General features: G+C 54.4%; 3 protein-coding genes and 1 long non-coding RNA gene across 9 annotated transcripts; 2 read left to right on the forward strand and 2 right to left on the reverse strand.

The window, feature by feature from the left end:
* Positions 1-697: 697 nt before the first annotated feature.
* Positions 698-18,088, reverse strand: AGAP2 (ArfGAP with GTPase domain, ankyrin repeat and PH domain 2). Of its 4 annotated transcripts, none has more exons than XR_014314422.1 (19): positions 17,772-18,088; positions 11,190-11,248; positions 10,524-10,611; positions 10,258-10,343; positions 9,961-10,108; positions 8,841-8,975; positions 8,454-8,563; positions 7,868-8,026; positions 7,616-7,702; positions 7,250-7,354; positions 6,433-6,595; positions 6,129-6,248; positions 4,782-4,910; positions 3,416-3,564; positions 3,218-3,308; positions 2,874-3,096; positions 2,493-2,748; positions 1,456-2,310; positions 698-1,217 (listed from the first exon to the last, which is right to left on the reverse strand). XR_014314422.1 is itself a non-coding variant. In XM_082741979.1 (19 exons), exons 1-19 carry the CDS (start codon positions 14,105-14,107, stop codon positions 2,068-2,070), a joined length of 3,579 nt encoding a protein of 1,192 aa, XP_082598105.1. In that variant the 5' UTR covers positions 14,108-14,865; the 3' UTR covers positions 698-2,067. The 4 variants fall into 4 exon arrangements, 3 of the variants coding, with proteins under 3 accessions (XP_082598105.1, XP_082598107.1, XP_082598106.1); XM_082741979.1 differs by lacking the exon at positions 17,772-18,088 and adding exons at positions 3,795-3,854; positions 12,940-14,865 and having other exon boundaries at positions 698-2,310; XM_082741981.1 differs by having other exon boundaries at positions 698-2,310.
* LOC309870009 lies at positions 13,973-17,869 on the forward strand. Its single transcript, XR_014314423.1, has 5 exons — positions 13,973-14,062; positions 14,889-15,013; positions 15,744-15,877; positions 16,332-16,820; positions 17,788-17,869. It is a non-coding gene; the product is annotated as an uncharacterized lncRNA (long non-coding RNA).
* Positions 18,089-20,361: 2,273 nt separating the features above from the next.
* On the forward strand, positions 20,362-23,117 carry TSPAN31 (tetraspanin 31). The gene is made up of 6 exons (XM_082741990.1): positions 20,362-20,626; positions 21,100-21,267; positions 21,519-21,599; positions 21,925-22,056; positions 22,366-22,479; positions 22,579-23,117. The coding sequence occupies exons 1-6, from the start codon at positions 20,564-20,566 to the stop codon at positions 22,651-22,653; spliced, it is 633 nt and encodes a 210-aa protein (XP_082598116.1). The 5' UTR covers positions 20,362-20,563; the 3' UTR covers positions 22,654-23,117.
* A 199-nt stretch (positions 23,118-23,316) lies between these two features.
* CDK4 (cyclin dependent kinase 4) lies at positions 23,317-26,356 on the reverse strand. 3 transcript variants are annotated; one of them, XM_082741987.1, is made up of 8 exons: positions 26,048-26,356; positions 25,361-25,597; positions 25,074-25,209; positions 24,790-24,957; positions 24,546-24,655; positions 24,244-24,294; positions 23,973-24,108; positions 23,317-23,724 (listed from the first exon to the last, which is right to left on the reverse strand). In XM_082741987.1, the coding sequence occupies exons 2-8, from the start codon at positions 25,576-25,578 to the stop codon at positions 23,632-23,634; spliced, it is 912 nt and encodes a 303-aa protein (XP_082598113.1). In that variant the 5' UTR covers positions 25,579-25,597; positions 26,048-26,356; the 3' UTR covers positions 23,317-23,631. The 3 variants fall into 3 exon arrangements, with proteins under 3 accessions (XP_082598113.1, XP_082598115.1, XP_082598114.1); XM_082741989.1 differs by having other exon boundaries at positions 25,361-25,495; positions 26,048-26,277; XM_082741988.1 differs by having other exon boundaries at positions 25,361-25,615; positions 26,048-26,273.
* Between the last annotated feature and the right edge of the window lie 594 nt (positions 26,357-26,950).

Here is a 26,950-nt window from a genome sequence, read left to right on the forward strand (position 1 = left end):
TTCTGCTGCCCACGAGAAACAGCAGGATGGGCTTCATGCTGAACCAGGAAGCACTGCAGCTGTTGGGGGCACCACTGGTTTCAGTGGCCTAGAGGACATGGAGGGGGCAGATGTCTACTCCATCAGCTGGGCATGAGGTATGTGAAAACCAGGGACCTGTGTGGTTGTGAGATTTCCCAGTTCCTACCATAATGAGCTCTACTTCTGGTATCAGGTCCCTAGGGCAGTCCTTCATGGCCAGTGCTGGAGTCCTCACCAGGTCCCTCTGAACAGATGGTTCAGATTACCAATAAACAGGTGCCACCAAAGTAACCCGCCAAGGCCACCTAGCCATGAAGTGGAAGGCCCGGCTTTAAAATCAGATCTGATTCCAAAGATCCTCCTCTCAACCAAAGCTAGCCCAGCTTCTCCCCCTCTCCAAGCAGCCCCCTCCCCTGTCATCTCCTCTAAGTTTCACACCCCAGCTCCTTCCCAGAAAGGGGGTCATGTTGGGAGTCATGGACTTTTCAGCTCCCTGGATCCCTACTTTTGCTCTGACCTTTCACTACAGGGGTAAGTATCTGACCTACCAGCTGATGTCCTGCCACCAGCCCCAGCAGGGGCACCCCCTGCGAGCCCTCTCCCACCTCCAGTTTCCCACCTTGACCAAGTCCATTCCCTGACCCGCCTCTTCAAGAAAAAGCCAGCAGCTCCCCCCTAGACAAAAATCACTTCCTCTTTAATTGCTGTTGAAGAAGATTCACACCATCTGCCTCAGAGGAGATGAGGGCATTTCCCTCTGCCCCCGTCCCTCTCCCCTCCCCAATTACCTGGTCCTTTGCAAAATATTTTAGCTGAGAAAAAAAAAAAAAAAAAAAAAAAAGACCGGAAACCACTGACACAGATGGTCCAAGGGCTGGATTGATTAAAGGAGGCAGGGCTGGGCCAGGTAAATCCACCCCACCACCCCCTTCCTGGGGATGGGGAAGGAGGCCTGGAAACCCTCCCAGCCACCTCACATCCTCTTAGCCCTGGCTGGGAGGGATCATGGGGTTGAGGGATGGGTCTGGAGCTGCTCCAGTGGGAGGGAGGGGCTGGACAGGAAGAATAGTGGGGGAGGGGTCCCATTGCAGGGGTGCCCCCTACCCCAGATCACCACGGGCGCTGCACAGTCACAGGTACGCAGTCACGGTCACAGACACTCACAACCCGAGAGCACCCCCACCCCACCCCACCCTCTGCCCACCCCTGGCTTCCCCTACCCTGAAACGCCCTCCCCGAGTCCCTGCCCGCCCCCGCCCCCTTGTTGGGGAACAAAGCAATAAATTACAAGGTCCCTCCCCTGTCCCCTTAGCCCGCTCTGCTCCATCTCTTCTCCTTCCCGAGATAATAGTGAGGAGGGACCCAGGCTCTTGGCTCCCCCGGCCCTTTAGCTTCCATCCATGGGTGGGTGTGGGGGGACGTCCTGACTTCCACTCCTCATGGTCCCTTTCACGGAAAGGGTTGGGGACCCCCCTACCCCCTTGGGCAGCAGGGGTCCTGCCCCTCGCTGCCCTTCCCCCTTCACTGGGCAGTGAGATTAGCATGGAAGGGGTGGGGTCCCCGGTATTGGCCCCAAGTCCCAGGGCTAGCTCTCCCACGTACTAACCCCTCCCTCTGGCGTGGCGTCGCCCCAGGAGCCAGCCTGGGTATGTGCTCCCGCCTTGGGATTGTCGAGCACAAGCAGGACTGGGTCTTCCCCCTCCACCCCTAGGGGGCGCAAGAGGGTAAATCCAAGCTCCCAGGAGCCGGTACCGCAACTGGGGGTCTGCTTCCACAGACACCCAGCGGGTAGACCCAGAGAAATCCGAGTGTGGAAACGGTGGAGAGGGGGCGTGTTGAGCTGGGGTCTCCATGCCTCGTTGGGGAGAGGGAGGTGAGTTTGTGTCTTCTGGGAGGCGTGGGGGCTGTGCCCTCGTGGGGGAAAGAAGTGCTCCCGTGGGCCGGGGTGCGGATTGGAGAGGTGAGTGGGTGCATCTGTCCAGCGGTCCGCCCGATGTGGTCGTGCCCGGCCCGTGTGGGAGTGGGGGAGTCTCTCCCGCTGGGCAACTATACCAGCGCGACGGGGGCGTCGGCGCGACCCATGCTGGCGGCGCTGCTCCGGCGGCGGGGGCTGGGCGTGGCGGTGATGCTGGGGGTGGTGGCTGCGCTGGGGGTGGTGGCGGTGCTGCCGCCCTCACCCGGGCAGCCGTGCTGGAGAAGGATGTCGGCGCATAGCTGGCTTCCAGCCTGGCGGGCGTAGAACAGCGCCGTGTGGCCCTGTGCGTCGCGGGCGGCCACGTCCGCGCCGTACTAGAAGGACAGAGATGGCCGCGTCACCAAGACTCCCCATAGGGCCGACACCCGCACGCCCTCTCCCCAGAATTTCCAGGCCCGCTTCCAGGGTCCTTTTAGGGACATCAGGCTCCCCCGCGCCTGGCTGTTTCCCAGCGGGAGCCCTCCAAAACCCCCTACCCCAATCCTCACTCACGCACCCACAGCAACAGCTGCGTGATGACAACGTGGGCGAGCTCGGCTGCCAGGTGAAGCGGGGAGCGAAGCTGCGGGTCCTCCACGCTGTTGTCGAGCGGCCCGTGTCGCGCATGGGCCAGAAGCAGGAGAACGGCGGCCACGTCCTGGGCCTGCACCGCGGCCCACAGCTGGTGGCCCAGCGGTTCCTCGGAAGTGCCCAGCGGTGCCAGGAACAGCAGCTGCTCGTACTTGGCGCGAATCCATGATTCACGCTCCTCCCTACAAGACCAGAGATGAACAGGAAGGGCTCTAGACACCCCCCCCCCGCCCAGGACCTCTGCCCCTCACTCGGGTAACCTCTCGGGATCCGCACACCCTAAGCGCCCCGCTTCCCTACTACGTACCGCGAAGAGTCCCGCGTGGGTTTGGTGCGGCCCCGCGTGTCGCTCTCCCACACGCGGTTGGCCATGTCGTTGCCAATGGCCGTCAGCACCAGGGTCAGCTCCCGAGGCCAGTCGTCCAAGTCCAGCGAGCGAACGCGGGACAGGTGTGTGCCCAAGTTCCGGTGAATGCCAGAACACTCGATGCAGATGAGTGCGCCCAGGTTCAAACTGGCCCACGTGGGGTCTGGGGAGGGAGTGCAGAGGTCAGCTTCCCTGCCGTGCAGGCAGCATGGGCGCCCCAGGCTTCCCCAACCCCAGCGAACCACACTCCCTCCCAGACCCCTCCACTGCCCCCTTGCGCTCACTGGGGGCCCCGCAGTCCACGCAGATAGAGTTCCCCTTGGCGTTCCGGATCGCCTGGATGGCCACTGCTTCACTTTGGCTGTCTGTGCGCAGCTGCAGAAAGGGATGGGGTTTGTATTGACTCTCCCTTGTATTGAGCCCTTCTCCAGACTCAAGACACTCACCTCTGCTCGTCGCGACCCTCACCCCCCACCCATTACCTTGACTTTGCTGCTCTCACAGCATTGCAGACTGGCTAGGATCTGACTTTCGATGGCCTGGACCCAGGCATCTCGCTCCTCAAAACTGGCGGCCTCAAAGTGCCACGTCTGACCAGTGCTGGACACGATCAGGAATTCGAAGTTTTCCTCTGGGTGGGGGGATGGGATGGAGTCATGAGGGATGGAGTTCAAATGGGGTGGCCTTCCCCAAACCCTTCCCCCCTGATGTCCATCCCAAGCCCCTGGGAGTGGGGCAGAGGGGTTGGGGAAGCAGAAGGTGGGGGAAAGCAGGAAGCCCGAGCACATGCAGGGGAAGGCAGGGGCACCCCCACCCCTCTGCACCCCAGCTGAGCGCCCCTCCCAGCTCCCCGCTTGTTACCTGCTTTATAAATATTTCTTAAACTACCAAAGGATTTTAGTTTCCACATTTTGCGCTTGGCTGGTTTCCCGAAGCGAAGGAGATAGAGATAGAATGGAGAGCAGAACAGAGAAAGAGACCAAGAAAGGAGAAAAAGAGAGGCAGATGGAGAGATGGAGAGAAATAGTGACAGAGTGCCAGAGACAAAGCAGGACAGACAGATGGGGAGAGAAAGCAGAACTAAAGTCAGTGGCCCCGGAGCAGAGTAGAGCGGAAGCCAAGAGCCATGAGAGTAGGCAGATCTGGAACCTGGGTCTGAGCACCCAGCAGAGAGCAGGGTGTGGGGACCAGTTATCATGACCAGTGAGAAGCCAGGTCTCTGGCTAGGGAAGGGATGGTCAGGATCCGAGTGAACACAGGTAAAGGGGACAGAAGTCTAGTCAGGGGCCTGGGACAAGGGGGTCGTGGGGTTCCAGAGGAGTCTCAGGGGCCTGGGGAGGTCACTGAGGGTAGGAATGGGGATCATTGTGGTCAAGGGCTGTTGGGGGAGCTTGGTGATCATGAGAAGCTATTGGGAATGGGGGCCTGGTGGTCACCGAGTCCCAGAGCTGAGGAGTCAATGGGTGACACTGAAGTCAGGTGCTGAGTCACTGAGGGCCACAGGGGTTCTGGGTGCAGGGCCTGGGATGATAAATGGGGTTGAGGGCAAGAGGAGAAACTAGTGGGTCATTAAGAGAGGAAGCAGGAGCTACAGACCAATGGTAGTCATTGGGTGTGGGAATGGCAGGACTGGGAACTACTGGGGGAAAAAGCATTGCCTGGGGAATGGGAGGAAGGACAGGAGCTGAGGGATCTTCTTCTATTTTTCACTAAGTTATGTGCAGAATGATAATGATAGTCAAGCACTCAGCTCAGGCACTTGTCCTCCTCCTGCAGGAGCTGGGCCAGGGATCTGGAGTTGGGGGTGAGGGTCCAGGGTGGGAATGAAACTGCCCACCAGGGCCTCACCTTCAGCCTGCCCAGCCGAGCCTTCAGTCTTGGACGGTGTTGTCAATTTTTTCCTCCTCTGCTTCTTCACCATGGGAGAAGGAGGGGGTTCCCGACTCAGGGGGCTCAGGTCTCCAGATGGCGTACAGTCTTAGGAAGGGGGGACACAGCTGCCTCAGTTGCCCCCTCCACAGATTTCCTGATTTCTCCAAGCCTGTCTCCTCCCCTGAACTAGCTCTGGTTCCCCTCCTCTCCAGGAGGTCCCCCTCGATCATGCCTGGGGAGGTGGGCAGATGAGTGGTTTAGAGTCAGACCTGCACTCAGATCCTGGCTCTGCCACTAACTGGCCTTGAGATCTTGAGCAAGTCACTTAATCTTCTGAGCCTCAGTTTCTTCATCCCTAGAATGGGGATAATAATCTACACCTGTGGTTGTAGTGACGTTCTCTCCATTCTATCTCTAGGTTGCTGTGAGTGAGAATTGCTGTTACAGTTTACTTGTGTGTGTGTGTGTGTGTGTGTGTGCATAAGTATATTGGCATAAGTATATTGTAAATTGTAATTTTTTAAAAGATTTTATTTATTTATTTGACAGAGACAGAGATCACAAGTAGGCAGAGAGGCTGGCAGAGAGAGGGGGAAGCAGGCTCCCTGCTGAGCAGAAAGTCTGATGTGGGGCTCGATCCTAGGACCCTGGGATGATGACCTGCGTGACTGAACCACGCAGACACCCCGTAAATTTTAATTATATATAAATACTGTAATGTTAATATAAATCATATATAAATCTAAAACCATATATAAATATAAAGTAATTGCATATAATTATAGTTGTATATAAATATGAATTGTATATAAATAAATAATTGTATATAAACATTAAAATGTACACAAACATATGTATATAAATATTTACAGTAAGTAAACTGTAAATTGCAACTGTATATACATATTCTATCTATTTATGTGTTTATATATATATGTATGTATATATCATATATATATATCTTCAAACACTCCAAATACTGACGGCTGACTATGTGCTAGACAGTGTTCTCAGTTTGTTTAATCCTCAAAGCAACCTCTATCTCCACTTTACAGAGGAAGAAACTGAGGCACAGAGAGATCAAGTAACTTGCCCAGTGGCAAGCCAGGATTTAAGTTCTATCCATTTAGCTCTAGAACCCACTCGTGTTAACCATTATGATAATCACGGTATGACTGAGCTTAGTGCCTGGCCCCCAGTAGACGCTCAGTGTGTCTGCTCATGCACTGATTCCAGCCTCCAAGCTTGTACCACAAGTTCCTTTCCCATCCACATCCCATTCTCATCTGGAAGATAGTGGATGGAGGGTGGGTCCTCACTGACCGGTGCTGAGGGCTCGGGCCAAATTCCGGTCTGGCTTCAGCAGGTGCTTGGATGTCTGGTCTGGTGGTGGCTGCAGGGAACTGGGGCTGGGGCTTGGGCTTGGGGTGGGTGTGGTGGCTTCTGTTGGAAGGGGAACAAGATAAAGCTTCAGTGAGCCCCTCTGTATATGGGACACACTTCTGATGTAGTCCTCTTTATCACCCACCTTCCCACTTATCCAGTCCCAGCCCCCACTTCCCTATTACCCCACCTCATCCCCCAGCTCTGGCAACTCTTTTGCCTCTCTGCCATGAGCCCCACTCACCAGGACCTTCACCCATCTGCACAGTGCTCATGTCCTTGACCAACCCGTTGATGCTGGCTGAGGGACCAAAAGCTGAGATGGCTCTTGGGGGCCTCTTGCCAGGGACCTTGACAGTTGTTCGTAGCAAGTCCATTTCCTTGCCATGGGTACTGTGGATGTAATCCTGGAGGGGTACAGAGGTTGAGAGTGTGGGAAATCTGAGATCCTTGGTGGTGTTGGGAAGCAGCCAGTAGTATGGGCTAGAGAGGACATGGAGAGGACTGAATTCAGATGAGCTTCTAGGGGATGGGTTCCCCAGATTTGGCCCAGTACTATTTCCTCCAGAAAGCATTCCCTGGGGGCCCCTGGGTGGCTCAGTGGGTTAAAGCCTCTGCCTTCGGCTCAGGTCATGATCCCAGGGTCCTGGGATTGAGCCCCGCATCAGGCTCTCTGCTGATGCACCCCCGCCTGCTTCTCTGTCTACTTGTGATCTGTCAAATAAATAAAATCAAGAAGAGGAAGAGGAAGAGGAAGAGGAGGAGGAGGAGAAGAAGAAGAAGAAGAAGAAGAAGAAGAAAGCATTCCCTGAATGGCAGACCAAGTGGAGGTCCTTCCTCCATTCTCTCCCACTAGACTGCAAGTTTGTCAGGGGATGTCTCTATTTTCCCCTCTCCAGCGTGGGTACATAGTGGGTGCCTAACACATGTTTGCTGAACCTAAGAAAATGGGACTAGGGCTCCTCAGAAGTGATGGTAAATTTTGTCAGAGACACAGACTGGTATAGGTGGAAGGGTGTCCAAGGCCAGCCAGTGTGGCCCAGCCAATCTCGACCACTCACATTAATGCTGGGGTGGTAGAGTAGGAAGCCATTACTGGACAGGGTCACATATTTCTTCTTCCATTCTTTGTTCAGGGAGTTGCCACTTCGCTTCAGTAGGAAGCTCTGGAGGATGGAAAGAGACATGTGGGAGAAAAGCCCAGTCAAGACCAGGTATGTCCAGGGTCATGATCACAGGGTTGTGGGATCGAGCCCCGAATTGGGCTCTCTGCTCAGCGGGGAGCCTGCTTCCCTTCCTTTCTCTCTGCCTGCCTCTCTGCCTACCTGTGATCTCTCTCTGTCAAATAAATAAATAAATAAAATCTTTAAAAAAAAAAAAAAAGACCAGGTATGTCCAGCCTGCCCCCCAGCCCCTGGACCACCCACCTGTTTGATGGGGATGGCTCGTCCACTCCCTGTTGTCTCTCCTCGACTGTCCAAACTCCGCTTCTCAGAATCACTGCCCCGACGATTCTAGAATGGTTATTGGCATCAGTTAGAGAATGAGGAGAGGGATCTACTGATGGAAGGACAGGGAAGGCAATGAATGAAAAGGGGCCCAACGGTGGGGTCTAGGGACCGGGGAAGATGGGCAGGTAACAGCCAGCCAGAGGATGGGGGAGTCATCACGTCCAATACCGCGAAGAGGCTGGTCCTGCGTTTGGCTGCCCGGTGCAGGGAACCTGGGGTGCTCAATCCAGCCACCGCCGCTGCCTCAGCTCGGAGCTCCCGGTGACCAACATTGGGTGAGGATGGGAGGGAAGAAGAGTAGTCGCTAGTGTGGCCCCCATTGCTAGCCTGGGGATAGATGAAGGAGTCAGCAGAACAGCTGAGATCCCCCCACCCCACCAAGCTATAGTTATATTTAGTTAGGAGGAATTCCAGACATTCCTTGATCTCATCGCGATTTGATTGCATTATCGTTCATAATAAAACTCCTCACTGTCATATGCTTTCCATTTTGCAAGTATCAGGCCATACAATTTTCCTGAAACCTTGGGAGGTTTAGGTGACTTGCTCGAGGACATTCCGAACAGCATTTCAAACCCGGTTGACTTCCAGTCCAATGAACTTTCTACAAATGGTGTCACTGCCCTTTCCCTTTGCTCACCCCCCGCCCCACACCCTCGACCTCCTTGGTTGGTACTCGCTACCTGTTCCTGGATCACCAGCCCCTCCTCTGCATCCTACCAGCCCCTCTGTGGACCCTGAAACCCTGACTCACCTGCCCAGCTACAGGAGTGGAAGCAGCCGAGTGGCTTGGAGAGCTGGGCAGGGACTTACAGGCGGCCAGAAGCTGTTGCTGCTTTCGCAAGGTCACCACCTTCTGGGCCACTGGAGGAAGGGGGAGGGGAAGGACACATGAACAGGGCAGATACCCAAGACCACCCTCTGTTGCCCAATTTTGAGAACTTCCAAGGAGATAACATGGCCCCAACTTCATTGTCACCGTGGCCTTTGTGCACCTGGAGTCTTGGCAGCTCATCCAGCCCAGAAAGACCACGGGGTTATTAAGCAAACCTTCTCTGACCTCCCTGATGTCTCCTCCCTCCCACGCAGGCAGGCCCTTAGCTCCCTGCTCCCCACACACGCAGGGAGTCACCATACTCACCCTCCTGGAAGACACGGTCTACATTGAGCCCATAGGTTGCACACGTCTCGTAGTAGCTGCAGCGTTTCATTTCTGCGCACAGAGCCCTGGCACGGGCATCGCCCACCACTCGAGGGGAGGAAGCACTAATCCTGTCTGAGGGGACAGGAGAGGGGCAGGAATGGACAAGGACGTCACTTCCCCAACTCTTCCTACTTGCTTTTCCCTCCGGCTCCAGTCCCAGGCTGGGCACACCAAGGACAAGCGAAGAGAGAATATCCCCCTCTTCTCTGAAGACTGGGCCCCAGCTCACAAGTCCAGCTGCAGGAGGAGTAGGCTGGGAGAGCTCTGTATATGTGTCCTCAGAGAATACCCAAGAGGGGAGCAGAATTTCTTGACCAGGTCTGAAATGGCTGAGACTCACAAGGGCCCGTCACCTTGCCCTGCAAATCCAATGACCCCTGAGCTGAGTGGAAGTTCACCTTGGAAAAGGCTGAATGTCCACGGGGAACAGGTGGACTGTCCACTCCGCATCAAGGAGCCAGGAGGCAAGTGGCGAGGGGAAGCCGACTCCTGCAGGATAGGCATCCAGACAGAAAGTCGAGCCAGCTCCATACAGGTGGGTACTGGAAAAGCTTCTCCTGGACTTGGTGGCATCTGAGAGCCCCTTGAATCACTTCCTTGAGAACTCAAACTTTTCTGCCCTCTGTATTTTCTCCATCGTTTTGTTTGTGTTTTCTTTTTGAGATACATTCCTTTGAAAGGTGTCAGCCTGACCCAGCTGTAGCAAGGGGAAGATAGAAGGCTTTCTATCCACACTAGAGCCTGAGATTTTCTGTGTTTGCCATGGTGGTGACAGGAAATAGCGGTGTGAGAACGCAAGGTAGGTGACATCTCCGAGGAATGGAGATTGCTCCTATAGCTGTCCCCGTCTTCCTGGAGAGTCCTCTTTTCTCTGCTTAGACCCTGGGAAGTTTTTTTTGGTTTAATGACTCCCTTGTTGGAGACGGAGGCTCCTTCCAGAGGGTTCCTGCAATCCAAGTGACCATTTCCACACCTTACCAAGCTCTCACCTGTGTTGGTGAGAGCAGTCAGCTCAAGGACTCCCCCTGAAAGCAGTGCTTTCCCAGGCCCTCCTTACCTTGTGTCCCCACCAGTGCCAGTGCCAGTCCTCCTCGTCCTTCCCCCCGAAGGGAGCTCAGCTGCCCATGGAGACGGCTCACGGCCTGGAAACTGTTTTCATCCTCCAGGCTGAAGACCAAGATAACAGCATCTGCCCAGCCTGAGAACTTGCGGGGGGTGAGGGAGCAAAAGGGGGAGGTCAGACAAGTCTACTCCTCCGGACACTATGACCAGGGAGTTCTGGGAAACCAGAGCTTTCTCCTCTGGCCAGCGCTGACCCCAGCCAGCCTGCCTATCCCAACATCTCACTCCTCACCTTGGCATCAGGTGCCCCAGCTTCCTCTCGGATCAACACCAGATGAGTCTGTCCATCCACCAACATCTCTTTCTTGTGCTGCTCACCTGTCCAGAGAGGTGGAAGTGGTAGTAGGTCAGAGGTCACAGGTCACCAATTTTCCCTATGCTCCCTGTATTTCAAACTATTGTGGCTTTATCCTTTCCTCTGTTCTCCACAGCTGCCTAGTCATTGATCCTGGACTCCCGACCCAAAACATTAGCTTACTATGGCTCCTGAGAACTCACTTTCTGTCTTCTCCAGCACTTGGTAGGAACCTGTCAAGAATCGGTGGATGAGCGATGACTTCCCACTCCTGGCGTCGCCTAGCACACCCTGAGAACAGGTTGTGGAGCAGAGATTGTGAGAATTAAAAGGAGGCCAAATGGTTAGGTTTGAACACTCCTGAGAACTCAAAGAGACTGGCAGTGTCAAATCATTCAAGCTGGATCCTGAAGGCACTGGATGATGATTGGTCAGAAGAGAGCATTTGGGAAGATCAGGTGAGTGGGGTAAGAAATGATCCCAAGCTCAAAGGGGACCACAGGCTGAAGATTCTTAGCAACCCAGTCCGTGCTTGGGGGAGGGGGGGAGGGGCGTAACATCAGAGCCCTAGACACTGGTTGGAAAGTTTTACTCAATTCTAGGCAATAGAACATGAAAGACTAAAGGGGAGATGCCAGAAATAAAGAGAAGCCCGGACAAGAACCATGAACAAACAGGAAAAAAGAAGGAAAAATGGTAAGGATATATCAAACCCCAGGAATGTGCTGTGAAGATAGACTCTCAGTAGTACTAGAAAATCATCCCCCATTCCCACAAGAGAGGGAAGGGAAGAGGTGAAGGGGAGAGAGTTGAGAGTGCGATGGATGGGAGTTCAGCCGTCATACAGACCAGGGGACTGGGTTACCTACCAGGCGCAGTTCAGGAATGGAGCGGCTCAAAGTCCATTCCTGGCTATTGACCACAGCCTCTGCAATAGGAAAGGAGCCGTAAGAGAGGATGCTCCCAGCCCAGGAGCACCCCTCATCCCTCAGCCACCCCTCCTCCTTTTGCAGCTTCCCTTAACCCCCAGGACTCTGCCTGGACTGGAGAACAGTGTGGAAAGGAGAGGTCTGAGAGTGGTCCCCAGTCTTCCCATCCTAGCCGCTCTCCCCACAGCTGTTGCTGCCGCTCAGCGGTTGCTTAGCAACGGAACCAGCTAGACAAAAATACTTCAGTTGGCATCTCCCTTAAAGCACATCCCCAAACGTAAGTCTGCCCCAGACCAGGGACCAGGGTTCTGACAGTGGCGGGGTTTTCCCCTCTGGAAGAACGGGAGAGGGTCTCTTTCCTACCAGTCTGACTTGGATTCCGAGGCAGATCCTGGGAGAAGGGGTGGGACAGGGGAGGGAATGGGTCTTCCTCAATCTCCATTTCACAGGAGAGAAACTGAGGTGAGGGATATCCCTCCCCCTTTTCAAGGTCAACAGCATGGTGGCCCTGACCGCTTTCCACAGCCCAGGCAATGGAGCTTGGACTTGCCTAAGCTTCCCTCTCCCATATCCTCCCCACAAGCACCCTCTGAAACAAGTGTGGGGAAGGGCTCCATTCCTTGGCCGAGAGAAGCCACAGGCCTGGGGGCGGGGGGGTAGGATGCTCCTTCCGCCCGCCGGGTCCAGCCCCCGCGCCTGACACTGGCCGGACGTTCCCGGGGCGCCGCAGCTGCGGCGGGAACTCTGGGATCCGGAGCCATCTGCTCCCACCCGCTCCAGAGCCAAACACCGGGGGCCGCCCCCGCTCCGAACCCGCCTCCCCTCCGGGGAGTGTAAGCTGCACCAAGAGTCCCTAGACTCTTTCTCCCAGAAAAAAAAGACACCTCCCCCCTCCCCCCAAAAACTACCTTCTCGGTACCCCCTCCCAAGTCTCCGGGGTTAAGAATTGCCTTTGCAACAGTTTCGTCCCCCTGAGTCACTCCTGGGCAGCCCCCTGGGGGTTTCAACTTGGCTGTGGGGCCGGGGTGGGCAGTGGGGGAAGTGAAGCCTCCTATCCGCCCCCTCTCACTTCACATTCAAGTATTCATCACGTTCCAGCCCCCGCGCACTCCCGTCCAGCCCAACCACCTTCACTGCATGGAAAGAAACAAGAGTCCCTTCCCGCTGCCTCACTAGCCTGGTCTCAGCCCAGGGAAGAATATCCCCTGCAAGGAACTGCCTGCAAGGTCACTCTCATGCCACCTGCTCCAAGTGCTCAGGAGAAACTGAGGCTTCCTCATCCTCTTCACCTTCACTGTTTATCTAGGCAAGGCAAAGCTGTGTTCCCCTGCTCCCAGAGTCCAGCTGAGGCTAGAAGTGGGGCCTGGGGCTTCTCTGGGAGTAATTTCCTATAGTCACTCTGGCCAAGGGCATTATTTTCCCAGAAAGCTGAGGCTTTCTGGGTCCCCTTGAAATCAAGTCATCTCTCAGGTTGCACGTTGTAGCTACCCACCCCCTTTTCACCCTAAGGTGAAAAGGTCTAAGGACTGCTTAGTCTTTGCCCTAGGCCTTGACGGAAGAGTGACTGTGGTTCATCCACCCACCCAGGAGAGAAGCTTCCCTAGTTCAACCCTGCACACCTCTCCTCCACCCCAAGCTGAGCATTCCACGTGCCCTCCCCTCCCTGTTCTCAGGCCCTGGTCCTACTCACTAGGGGAGGCGCGGAGCTCTGCGCCCAGCAGTTCCCTGGACCCGCTGCCAGAAGACAGGCCCAGGGGACCAGGAGGGGGCCCGGAGCCAGGAGGCCCCCCTGTGCTCTTGGTGAAGATCCCGCTGATAAACTTGAGCATCTTGCGATCTCGAGTGGATGCTCGGCCCCCCTCCCGGCCCCGTTTCAGCCCTGGAGCTGGAGGCTCCAGAGTGATGGGAGGTGCAGGCCCAGTGGGCTGCGCGGAGGCAGCGGTGACAGCAGCGGCAGGAGCCGGGGTTGCTGGGAGGGTTAGCGGAGGAGGAGAGCCAGCAGGCGGTCCGGGGTGCAAGTCACTGTTGTCCAAGGTCTTACTCTTGCCTTTCCGAGGGGACAGCTTCCCTCGAGCTCCCGACCCAGCCCCGACCCCACCAGAGGTCGGGGCTGCCGCTCCTCCTCCCCCGGCGGCGGCAGCGGCGGCGGCGGCGGCAGCAGCAGAAGCTCCAGTCCCGGCGCTGCTCTTTGACCCCTTGACCCTGGGCTTGCCTTCGCTTTCGGGCCATGACAGGCGGCTACCCGCGCCCTTGCCCCCGCCGGCTTTGGCGCCACTCGTGGTTACGGTCTTGCAAGGCTTGGGGGCCGGCGGAGGAGGCGCCACCTTGAGCCTCCGGCTGCCGGTGCCAGGGTGCGGGGAGGAGGAGCCCGGGACGCCGCCGCCTGCCCGGCCTTCAGGTTCCGGGCCCCCCCAGCTCGGGCTGCTGAGCAAGGGGCGCCGGGAGGTGGGGGCGCCCCCGGGCTTGGGGTCAGGGCTTAGCCCCCCGGAGAGCGGGGGCCCCGGAGGGGCGGCCCAAAGGGAGAGGCGGCGGCCGGGAGCGGGGGAGACAGGGTGGGCCGGACTGGCCGGAGCCGGGGACAGGGCGGGGGGCTCGGCGCCCCCGGCGCCCGCGCTGCTCGTGCTGATCCACAGCGCATCCTGCCGGTGGAAGAGACGCTCGTGCCGCTTCTTGCCCGGCTCCTCCGCGCCTCGGGGGCTGCCAGGATCCCCGGTCTCCGCACCTCTGGTCCCTGGGGCGCCGGCTGCGGCCGCAGACGGAGAAGGCGGCGGCGGAGGTACCGACTCGAGCTTGACCAGGGTCAGCGAGATGAGGTAGGTCGTTGTCCGGCGCTGAAGCGCGCCCGCGCCCCGGCTCATGGGGCCCCGAGACCCCCGAGCTGGGGAGGGGAGGGGACTCCCCTGGACTGCCTCAGGGGGGCCCGGCCATGGGGCCGCCCTGCTCGCTGCCCCCAGCCCCCGGACCCCGCTGAGCCCCCAGCCCGGCTCCGCTGTCGCCGCCGCCTCCGCCGCCTCCGCTTGCGCCCCCCTCCCATCACACGGGGCGCCCCCTCCCCATGCTCCCCGCCCTGCGCCCCCACCCCGTTGGAGCCCCGGGACCTTGGTGCTGCTCCAGGGAGGCGCGCCGGACCTTGCGCCCCGGCCTGGGTGGGGGCGCCGAGATGGGCGGAGGAGGGCGGGGAGGACAGTAGTGGGGGCAAATAGGGGAGAGGGAGGAAAAGGGGGCAGAAAAGAGGGACCCGAGGCTGGGGTAGAGGAAGAACCGGTGCGGGGGAGGCAGGGGCGGGGAATGGGGACTCAGGGGACAGGGGCTGTGGGTGGGGGTCGGAGAGGGGGTCTGTAGGAAGGTGGGAAGCTAATAGGCTGGTGGTGCGGGGGATTCGCAGGGGCGCGGGGAGGATGCTGGGGATGGAGATACAGGCGCCAGCGGGGGAGGAAGGAGGGAAGCCTTAGGGGGTGGGAACCCACGGGTCTGGGGTCTGGGAAGGAAGGGGCGTGAGATCCAGGCGAAGGGTCCGGGGGGCTCGCCAGGGCTCGGCTCGGTCCGGATGCGCGCTGTGTCCGGGCGCTCCCCTCACATTGAGGAGGAGGCGGCCCCCCGCCCCCCCACCCTATCTCCCCCCCACCTTCTCTCCACCAGCTCGGCTGTCTGAGAAGGCGGTGCAAAATCCAGGACTGGATTTCCCTCCCAAATCCTGGGCTGGATTTCCTAGAACTTGGACTCACCTACTCCAACAATCTAGCCCCCTCCCCTAGCGCACCAAGGTTAGGGAACGCGACTGTCGGGTGTGGCGTTTAGGGATAAGGGTAAAAATCCGTACACGGATGGACAGTCCGCAGGGAAAACGGCGTGATTTTAGCGGTCACCGCCAATTATGGGGAAGTTCAAGTGAGGAAATGAGGAGTCCTCAAATCCCTTTCCCAGGACCCCTTGTCTCCCCCAGGTGATTGCACCGCATTCTTTTTCCCATCACCCAGCCGCCCTGACCACCCCACTCCACCCCCCACACGCAGTATATTGATGGGGCCACGACTTGAGCTCAACTGTCCCAAAGTGAACTTGTAAAGTGTTCCCTGGGGATGGAGACAAACATGGAACTTAGCAGGGTAGGAAGGAGGGGGGTGTCTTAGGAGGGGAGAGATCCGAGAACTCCAGGAGCCCAGGCCAAAAAGTGAGTCAAAGGCTCCAGCTTGAGGTGGAAGGAGAAAAAATATGTCTACAGATTGACACCCCCCATACCAAAATGCATCCAGTCTCCATAGCAACCGTAGCTCCAAGAGTGCCTCAGAATCAGCAGGGATAAGCAGAGAGGAGAATCGGTGTGTATGGTGGGTGGAGGGACCTGCCGGGGTATTGGGGGTTAATGGAGGCACCATTCTCGCATCTAGTTAGCCACATGTAGGGTATTTAGTACCCCTGAATATAAGGACCCCTTCAGTTGTGGTGGGAGCCGGCCTCATTTGGGTTCTGATTCTTTCTCCTGAGGTTTTCCAGGTGGAGCTCTTTTAGAAGGTTAAAGAGGAGATAGAGAGAATGGAAAACGTCTGTCTGCTCTGTGTTCACCACCTTCTAGGGACCCTGGAATTCAAGGCTCACTGTCCTCTATCCTGGGGAGAAGGTTGAAGGGGGTAGGTCAATGGGGAATGGAGGCTGAGACTTGTCAGGGAGGGACCAGAGTGGTGGGAGGGCTTCCCGCAGGCTTGGAGACCCCTCCCTGGACTCAGGGAGTCTCAGCATTCCCCTAATTTGGCATCCCACCCTCCTGACGCAGCTGAGACTATAATAAGTGCTGTCGTGGGCGGCTCTTGGAGGCAGGAGCCCGCAGTGTGCCTGGCCTGGTAGGGGGTGAGGGGGGGGTGGTGGAACCAGGATGCTGGATGCCCTTTGTTTTCCCTGGGACCTGTACCCAATCCCTCTCAGGTCCTGTCCTGAGGTCAGCAGCCCCCTCTCCACCCCACTCAAGGAAGACCATTCCCAGGACAGGGGACCCTTCAGTAACTTTTTCTGAATTTTCTGGAAGAGAAGGTGAAGGAGATTTGCTAATTCTGCCTTAATTTTCCTTCCTTCCTTGGGTGGCATCAGTTTTCCTTTCTGTTCAGTGGGAACAGAATCCTGACTCTTAGAGGAGTGGAACAAATCACTTATGAAGACTGGAGTCTTCTGGGAGATTTCAGCCTCCACCCCTCCTCACGCCCTCCTCCAGAGCTAAGCAGAACTCCTTCACTGGGACCAAACCTTTTTCCTCCCCCTCTTTTTTTTTCCTACAGGGATGGGGCTTGGAGTTCCTCCCTAGGAGGCCTCATAAGGCCACTCCCCCTAGGTCTGCCTTTCCTCCCACTGAGGCTGTAGGAAAGGTGTCAGCCATTGTTCTTGGCAAAGGGTGGGGACAGGAGTTGAGAAGGACACTAGCCTCAGAAAGGCAATGGGAAGGGGATCAGACTGTCCCCTTAGGATCCCAAACCAAATGTTCCTTCCCCAAGTTATGGTCTGGGGGCCTCTACCTTCAGAGAGGTCTGGCAGGAGGTGTCCCTGATGGAAAGAATGGCCTCTTGAACCACCACCACACCCCAGGTAGGCAACTAAGACTGGAGCGGCTGGGAGACCAGGCTATGATGAAGGATGTATTTCTCCCAGACACCTTTCAGGAACAACATAGCTGGCTTTTGTTAGCTCTTTGCCACCTCAGAGGTAAATGAGAGGAGTGTAGGCTGGAGATGACTTTCAGTTCCACCAGTTCCTTAGTGCTGGGGCCCTGTGGATAGAGAGAAACTGTTCCTGCTGGGGCCCCACCACAGGGCTGAAGGCTGGGGTGGGCAGGAGGATGTGGCGGATGGTGTTGCCATGGCAGCACTTCCTCCCTGTGTTGTCATCACTTGCTCTAATGGAGCTACTAAGGAGGTAGAGCGGAAGGTGTATGTGTTGGGGGTGGGGGAGAAGGACAGGAACAGGAGCATGGGGAAGAGAGGGGACCGAAAAGAGTCTTAGGGACTTCTTTACACTTTGGCTATGCAAAGCATACAGTCTGAGCGATAGCATGTGCCTGAGAGCCTGGGATTCTCTGCATGGTGTATTTCAGTGTGTGTGTGTTTCTCTCTACAGCTGGAGAACAAGAGGTCACCGATCCTTTGTGGGTCCTGGGAATGAACACATTATCCAGTCCCAGAACCTCCTGCCCCACACTGCTTCCTGCCCTGGACTCCCCAGGCAGGGTCCAAGTCTACCATGGGTCTGTCACGGCCTCTCTTCCCCATGCTCACCCACTTCTCCATTGCCAAGAAGTTCAATTCAGCACTGACTTGTTTTTTTATCCCCTGGGAGAAGGATCAGAGTTGAGGAAAGAGGAAGAACAACACCTCCCATATCTTTTTTCCATCCTGTCCAAATATATTCTTCCCCCGAGTCCCAGCTCCATCTAGAGGACTAGGAAATGGCTGGTTGGGAAGTGATGTGTGATACAGCAGACCCTTCTATGCCCCTGCTGGTCCTCAATACTCCCAGGGTGGCAGCTAACCTTTCTCTTACCTTGCACACTGTCCAGTGAGGCCTGGATGCTGTCCCGAAGTTCAGGATCGCCCACCCTCTCTGCCAGCTTCCTGAGGCGGCTTAGAGACTGCTTGGCCACCTCGTGTCGTCTGACTTCTGCTCTCACTGCAGCGATAGCCAGCTGCCTCTGGGCATGCATGTTGCCCAGACCTGTCTTGCCGGGCTAACAGCAACCTCTGGCCTTGAGGCCCATGGCCCCGTAGTCCCCAAACACCAGAAGGCCCCTTCTGCTGTGCCCCAGAACTCCCTGCTCCTGCCCGCCCTTCCGTCTGTCGGCCTCACTTCCTGACTGGTGAGTTTCAAACCCACAGCCTGGGACAGCAACTACCTGCTGCACCTCCCACCCCCTCTAGCGTTGGCCCATGAGCTCTGCCAGCCAGCCCCTAGGATTCCTCAGCCAGGTGGTTGGAGAGACCTTAACAAACATCCTAGAGCCTCCTGTGGGAGGTGGCTAATTAAGATGGGTGTTGGTGCTAGGAAAATGTGCCAAGCCAGGTCCCAATCTTTTGGGTGCAATCCGAATCTGTTGGTGACCTACGGATTTCTGTTCAGTCTCAAACTCCGACAGGAATGTATACACACTTGGTCTCTCACCCTAACAGTCCTGCATTTCAGCTTGCAACTGTACTCTCACCACCCACTCTATACCCACCACATCCAAAGAGCTCGTGTACCTACATCTTGCTCCATAACACTTCCTCAGTCAGTTGCCCCACTGTAACCACCTCCTGCTTCAAAAGGCCAGGTAGTTATGGGGAGAACAGGTTATGGAGGAGAACAGCAACTATAACCTGACAAAACCACCATGCTCTCTCAATTACTTTCATAATATTTGTCTATAACAATAGTTTATGACACACTTTCAAATATATGGTCTTTATGATAGGCCCAAGGGGTACAGGAAGGGAAACCAAAGCTCAGAGAGGCCAATAGAGGTGAAACAAATCTATGGGTCAAGGTCTTTTTTTGTTTTGTTTTTTTAAGATTTTATTTTTAAGTAATCTCTACACCCAACATGGGGCTCCAACTCATCACCCTGAGATCGAGCATTGCACACTCCCTTCTCTGAGCCAGCTTCCAGGCACACTTGTTCAGTCTAGATCTTCTGATTTCAACTCTGATACTCTTTTTCACTATACCACAGAACCAAGATGCCTGCCAACCAGTTCCCCTTATTCCTAATACCACTGTCTTGCCCTTGATTTAGGACCTGAAAGAGAAGAGGGTGAATGAGGAATTAAAGGACAGAATGAAGATGCAGGGTGTATATGGGGTGGTGGTGGCTAATTTGACCTAATCATTTTGTTTCAGGACTCAAACCTTTCTGGCCCTGCCAAATGTCTCTTCTGCATATGTTCTTGATACTAATTTATGAAGGATAGGGGATTATACCTATGTGACTCTTCGTACAGTTGGAGATAAAGGAATTGGAGGCTAGGATTACCCACTGGAACTTAGAGCCTGATGAAAGATAACTGAGTGTTGACTGTGTGCCAGGTTCTGTCCTCAGTTTTCTGCATATATCAACTCATTCAATTCTCACAACAACCCAAGAGGCAGGTGTATTGTTATTTATCCCTATTTACAGATGAGGAAGCAGCCACCAGGAGCCAAAGGTTAGGCGGCAGGTAAGTGGCAGAGTTGGAACCCATGCAGTCTGACTGGCAGACTCTCCTGCCTCGGCAGTCATAGAAACTAAAATTAAACTGAAATCATCCTGTGGGGTTGAAGGGAGGTTTTTTTTTTTTTCCCATTGCGACTGTTTCTCTTGGGGGAAAGAGGAATTATGCCTTTTCCCATCTTCATGAAAAGCATTTATTCAATAATAAGCATACTGATCAACCTCTATGCCCACCCCCAGAGTGAAAATACGGAGACTCTTCCTTCCCCTATTCATATTCCATATTCCAGAACCCTCCCTTTTACTTTTTTTTTTTTTTTTTTTTTGCAAGCCCCGGATCAGGCACGAACTCTGAAGATACCGAGCACACTCAGGTCTGCGCTTGTGGCTTTGTCACATATAGGAATGCCCTGGCTCAAGGCAGCTGTTTTTCACACTGAACTTCTAGCATATTCAACACCCAGTTAGGAGGGGATAAGAAAAACGATGTGTGTACTAGTGGACACACCTGCAAATGAGTGACGATTTGTTGGATGTTATTGTGCCCAACCCGGGGCCTCCGTGGCCGGGCTAAGAAGCTTGATGTTTTGCTCCTTGGGTGTTCCTGAGTGTGATGCAATAACAACAAACAATGGCGTCATCATGAGATCACTGCAGGACAAGGGGAAAGGGGCGGGGAAGGGCGCTCCCTCGAGGGGAGGAGCCCTTTCACCCTGCCCTGGAAGCGGCACCTTCTCCTTTTCCACTAGGGATCTCCTGAGCCTCCTCCCTCTGATCAGCCCCCTCCCAGGGGCGACAACCGAAAGCTCAGCTTTCAATCCGGGGTTTTGAAGTTTAGGCTCAGGTCCCTAGGAGAGTCTGTGGAAGCCCTACCCCCAGTTTTAAGTTTCAGCCAATAAAGAATCTTAAGGAGGGGCCAGCAGGCGGGTCAGTGACGCAATGCAGACTGATTGGCATTCAGGCCACCGACGTCCTGGATTAGCCCAGAGTTTCGCCAATCCAGAGGCAGGGGTGGGACGGTGCAGGCGCAGAGGATTGGGTTTGGCTGGACTCGATTTAAAGAGACAGAAGCTGTCGAGGTCCAAGAAGGCAGTCCCCAAGACCCTCCCCCCAAGTCCTTGGGACCACTTGGGTCCCCAAAGCTGGGGAGATGGTTTGCGGTGGCTTTGCCTGCTCCAAGAATGCGCTGTGCGCTCTCAACGTGGTCTACATGGTGAGGTTTTGGAGGTGGGGGAAGGTTCGGGGCGGAAAGAGGAGTGGGGAGAATCTCTAGGGGACTTCCGGTGGGAAGAGGGGTGTACTGGGGGTTCCGGGAAGATCCCGAGAACTTCCGGCGAAGAGGGAATTCCAGGGAACTTCCGTGGGAAGAGGGGAGACTTCCGGCGACTACAGGGTTTGTCTGGGGGGCGGGGGGAATGAACTGAGGGCTGAGGGAATAAAGCCCCATTCTGCCCTCCTCTGAATTTATTTCTCCAGTATAGAAGTGATGCATGAAGCTAAAGGTTCCTTTTTTATGCTCACACACTCTACTATCCCTGTTGCCCCCACTCCCATCCCAGCCATTTCGACCTCTGGTGGGCGCATACACCTCTCCGCACACTCAGTTCTTTTTTGTCCAAGACTCCCTGTATGGCTTTTGGCTGTGCTAGAGTTCTTTGGAGAAGTAACCTACTCTGTTTCTTGTAGCTGGTAGGCTTGTTGCTCATTGGAGTGGCTGCTTGGGGTAAGGGTCTGGGTCTGGTATCCAGCATCCACATCATCGGAGGAGTCATTGCTGTGGGAGTCTTCCTTCTTCTCATCGCTGTGGCTGGACTGGTGGGCGCTGTCAACCACCACCAAGTACTGCTATTCTTTGTATCCTGACCTTAAGTGGGGCTCTTGGGAGGGCTGAACTGGCTGGGAATGTTTGAGAGGTAGACTTGGAGGATCTTGGGGACATGTCTCCTGGCCCTGCCCTTTACCATACTTCATGAAACAGAGCTGATGGTTTTGTTTTCAACTAACATGGCTTTGTAAGTTCTATGAACAGATGACATCAGATGGTTATTATAGGTGCAACATAAAGGAATCTAGGACTTTTTTTTTTTCCCATAACTTCCTCTCAGTACATGATCATCCTTGGTTTGGTCTTCATCTTCCAGTTTGGAATCTCTTGCTCATGTCTGGCTATTAACCGAAGCAAACAGGTAAGTGCATGCCCTCTCAAGTACTTGTTTTCCCCTTTATTCTTTTAATTGCCCTCCCCTCCCTGCCCCCCATCCAGTCTGGACCTCTTAGTAGGCTTGCTGCTTCCAGACTCTTCAGTTGTTTTCTTCCTCTGGGAAGCCTGGGCAATTTCCCATGAGTATTTTCCAGAAGAACCCAAGGTAGATTCTTATCATTTTCTGTATAATACACCTTTGTTTCTGAGGGATGCTGACTGACTTTGCTGGGATATAGAACTAAGAGCAAGATGTACGAGCATTCTTGGTCAGCAGCATCCAGTGATTTCCCTCTGCCTATATTCTCCAGACAGATGTTATCAATGCTTCTTGGTGGGTCATGAGCAACAAGACCCGGGATGAACTGGAAAGAAGTTTTGATTGTTGTGGCTTGTTCAACCTTACAACCCTGTATCAACAGGATTACGCTTTCTGCACTGCAGTGAGTTGGTGCAGAGATGGGGGGGGGTGGTGCAGGAAAGCTAGTTAAGGACAATGCCCAAATGGGGAGACTTAAGAGTTTGAATGTGATTGTCTCTCTTTAGCAGCTCTCTTGCCCCGAGGCCACGTGTTGGTAGGGGGAAGGAGGTATGGATACAAATATTAGAGAATTTGTCAAGTGGGATTTCAGTCTGTAGGATACTGATCACAAACTAGCAAATAATTTCTGGGACCTTTCACCACGGGTGTTGGGACAGGGCAGCCTAGCAACTCAGCATCCTCTAAACACACATACGTGTTTTGTCCTCAGATCTGTAAGAGCCGGAGCTCCACATGCCAGATGTGTGGAGAAAAGTTTCTTAAGCATTCAGATGAAGCCCTGAAAATACTGGGAGGTGTTGGACTCTTCTTTAGCTTTACAGAGGTAACATTCTTCAGTTCTCTCATATATACCCTTTCTCTGTCTGGCTTTGCTCCAAAGATTCGGAATTGCTGATAATCTCTTTCCCTTTGCTTTTTACAGGTTCTTGGCGTTTGGCTAGCAATGAGATTTCGGAATCAGAAGGATCCTCGAGCTAACCCCAGTGCCTTTCTATAAGACTCTAGATCCTTTTGACATCTCTCCTGCTCTCTATTCTCCCTAAGCTTTTCTTCCTCCCTTAGGGAAAACCTAGGGTCTGTAGCCCTTTTTGTTTGAGAAAAAGGAAGACCCTTTGCCACATCCCCCAAAGATGACCGAACAGCCAGGCTGTATGCCTTGACATGTTTAGCAGGAACAAGATCATAAAGAATAAAGAACAACTTCCTCCCTCTCTCCCTAAGAGAATATGGGAAGCTCCTGGAATGCATGAAATGGGATGAGGTCTGGAGTCATTCCTGGCTCTGTTTCCCCTCTTTTCCCTTCCACATGCCAGACCACCTCAACATATCTTGGCCTGGCTTCCAGGGTAAATCAGGGATGGAGCCAGGGGAAAAAATCCACCAAGAACTCTTTCTTACAATATGCAGGACCCGGTTTGGGGAAGTTCAATGAATATAAAAATAAAAGCCATTTAAACTCCATATTCAAAGAAACAACTTAAGTGCCTTTTCTTCTCTTGCCAATTGAGGGGCTCTCTACTTGCCTATATAGGTCCTTGCCTAGGAGACTCTTATAAGATTCTATGAAATTCCATCTTCCAAATGGTTTTTCTAAATCCCCAAATGGCAAAACCCATCAGAGAAAGAAATATTTAAAAAAAAAAAAAAAAAAAAGACCGTATTTCTTTGTTTTGTTTTGTTTTTCCTGTATAAAAAAGATCCCAATATCAAGATAGGAAAGGGAAGAACAAGGGACATACCCCTTGGTGTATGAAAATAAGGGAAGAGGAGAAGGATAAGCCACAAAAGGCAGGGAAGGAGGGGAATGTCATTAAGGCAGCCAAATATTCTCGGTAAAAAGTGGGAGTTGTTTCCATAGCCTCAGAGATGACGGCCAAGATGGCCTTACTCAACTGGGGAGCTCTCCACTCAAGTGTTCAAAGAAAGGGAAATGACAGCTTCTCTTCTCTCAGTCCTGTCGCAGCCACTCCACTGCTCACTCTGGGTTACCTTCTGGCTTTTGTAGGTAAGAGTGCTGCAGGGCTCGGAAGGCAGAGATTCGCTTGTGTGGGTTAAAAGTCAGCATCTCCTGAGAAGGGGAGGCAAAGATCAAAGACCATGAAGACAAAAAAAAAAGACAGATAGACTTGCTCACTCCCAACAATACCCAGGATAGGCTGTTTTCTACATCCTTCTTTGTTGGTGGCCTATTCACAGCAACAGTAAAAACTGGCCCATGAACCAACCAAGTCTTAGTTACCGTGACGATCTGGGTCCTTTTTATACTGCTTCATTCCCACCCCAACCTCACCCTGTGCCCAGGCCCAGGCCCAGTACCAGCATTAGCTGTGCTCCAGACTCCTCCATCTCAGGTACCACTGACTGCACCGGACGGGGCCCTCTGGGGGAAAAGGCTCCTCGGGGTAGAGATACATCTCGGGGCCAGTCATCCTCTGGAGGCAGCCCGATCAGGCTATAGGTAACAGGAGAGCTCTGGTCAAGAGGGTCCTTCTACAGCCCACAACTCCAGAGGCAGAGCCAATTGCCACCCAGGGCTCAGCAGAAAAAAGATTGAGAATAGAAAGTTTTCCCCATGCTGGTCACTTACTCAAAGATTTTGCCTAACTGGTCAGCTTCAGAGTTTCCACAGAAGAGAGGCCTAAAGTAAGAAAAACACAGGTAGCAGTCATTCTCAAAGATATGGTAGTGGAGTCATTTTTGCTAGTGGCTCAAAACCGAGGGTACTGACAGGAGAGGGATGTGAAGTTCCTAATCCAGGACATCTCAGTTTCTGGTTAGGAAGAAAATGGTCAGTGATACTTAAATGAAAGAATAGGCAGGGAATGGATGTGGTTTATGATTACGAGATTTAGGAAACTCAAGAGAATTCAGGATACTTGGGTCTCATACTTGCGACGAAACATCTCTGCGAAGATACAGCCAACGCTCCACATGTCCACAGGTGTTGCATATGTAGACTGCAGAAGAACTTCTGGAGCACGGTACCAGAGTGTAACAACCTTACAGGAATCGGAAAAGTACATGAGGACCCTATGGGTTATGATGATCCACAACGGCTTGACTAAAATCACAAAGCCCATGACTTCTCAACTGCTATGGTCAACCACTCTCCTACCCCCATCTTTCTACTGACCACAGGTGTAAGTGCCATCTGGTAGCTGTAGATTCTGGCCAGGCCAAAGTCAGCCAGCTTCACTGTCCCACCACTGGTCACCAGAATGTTCTCTGGCTTCAGGTCTCGGTGAACAATGCAGTTGGCATGAAGGAAGTCTAGGCCTCTTAGAAACTGGCGCATGAGATCCTGGTTTGGAAGGGGAAGGAACAGAGGAACTGGAATCTAGGCACCATACCTGAAATCAGAACAGGTTCTACTACAAAGGTCTCAATGTACCTTCTATGTCTACCCACCCTACTCACCTTGATGGTCTCCACTGGCAAGCCCGGGGGGGGTGCCTTGTCCAGATATGTCCTCAGGTCTTGGTCCACGTGCTCAAACACCAGGGTCACTTTGGTCTCCCGATCAGTTCGGGCGGTGGCACAGACATCCATCAGCCTGGCCAGAACAAATGGTCACTCATTTACTTGATCAATCCTTTTGGACCCCCCTATTTTCTCAGGATCCCCATTTCTCTCCTGACCACCACTCCCCACCAAAAGTTGTCTTTTCCCCTTTACTACCCACTTCTAACCCTCCACCATCTCACCGGACAACGTTGGGATGCTCAAAAGCCTCCAGCCGCCTCAGTAAGGCCACCTCACGAACTGTGCTGATGGGAAGGCCCCCTCCAGCACCTCCTCCATTAGGGACTCTCACGCTCTTGAGGGCCACGAAGTGTCCACTGTGGGGATCACGGGCCTTGTATACCGTTCCATAGGCACCAACACCAATCTCAGCCACTGGCTCATATCGAGGAGTAGCCATTCTCAGAACAGAGAAGACCCTACAATCACAAAGACCCCTGCCACCGAAAATCCCTTCCAGAGTTCAGATGGTATGAACCTACAGCAATAAAGTGATTCCCACAAAAGACATCACAAAGACACCCCACCACCATCTCGTCCCTTCTCCAATCTTCCTTGAGGCTAGCCCCTCAGGCAACACAAGGACTCTAACCCCAACCCCTTCAGCCACGTAAAACCCTAAAATAAAAAATTCCTTTTCCTTTGGGACGGACCATCGCGCCCCGCACAGGGTTCCATCTCACACGACACACCCCCCGCATCGAAGACCCGACATCCAGGCCCCAAAATGACACCTCCAAATGACCACAAAGGAACAAATTACACCCTGCCCCACTTCCCGCCGTCGAGCGACCCTTCCATAACTTGTCCGCGTAGGCAGCCGCGGAGAGCGAAAACCGTCTCCATTCCTGGGAAGGGGATATACTTACCTCACTCCGTGCCGGGAGTTGCGGGGGCGGCCCGTTATCGGGGCCACGGAGCCAGATCCTGCAGCGCCATACACTCGAGCTCTGGACGGGTCAGCAGGACGCTACGGGCCCGACCATAGACACAGGCCGCAAGCTAGAGCGGCCCCCTTACCCCCACCCTCACCATGTGACCAGCTGCCAGAGAGGCGCGCGGAAACTGGCGAGGCGGGGCGAAAGCCGGACGTTCGGGGCACGTGACAAGCCACTCATGCGCAGAGGAGTACCCAGGAGAGGCTATGACCGGGAAGGGGGCGGGGAGGGGAGGGGGGCGGAGTCGGGAGATGGCAACCACGTGATCTGTTGCTACCACACGTGACCCCTTGACTTAGCTCTGAGGAGCAGAGGTGTGGTTACGCGGTGGCACACGTGACTGACTGCCAGACCCTGGCTGGGTTGGGGGGGCTGGCCGCGGAGGAGAAGAGAGAGGGTGGAGTCCAATGCGGTGCCATGGCAACCTGGGCCACCCAGATTCCCAACTCAGGGCTGCAGGCGGATCCTGAGCGCTGCTCCAGTCTCACTACACACTACACGTCTCTCATTCTCTATATGCTGGTCAGGGATCCGAAGGATGGGACGGGGAGCCAGAGGTGCTGCTGTCGCCTCTGTGCTTCACTGCGTGGGAAAACATTCTCATTTGTGTCTTTCATTCATTCACTCATTCAACAAATTTTTACTGAATGCTTGCTTCCTGTGTGCATGCGGGTGTTTTTTTTTTTTTTTGTCTCAGTCACTAGCCCTTTAAAGTAGTGATGAGGCTGTCTGTAAAGATGTAGCCAACAGTGTGTGTGGTCGTATAAGAGAGTAGACAATACCCATTTGAGGGCAAAACTAGGATTAAAGGATTGATGGAGGGTAGATTAATGC

The sequence above is a fragment of the Mustela nivalis genome (assembly GCF_964662115.1).
Source record: "Mustela nivalis genome assembly, chromosome: 7".
NCBI classification, from domain to species: Eukaryota; Metazoa; Chordata; class Mammalia; order Carnivora; family Mustelidae; genus Mustela; species Mustela nivalis.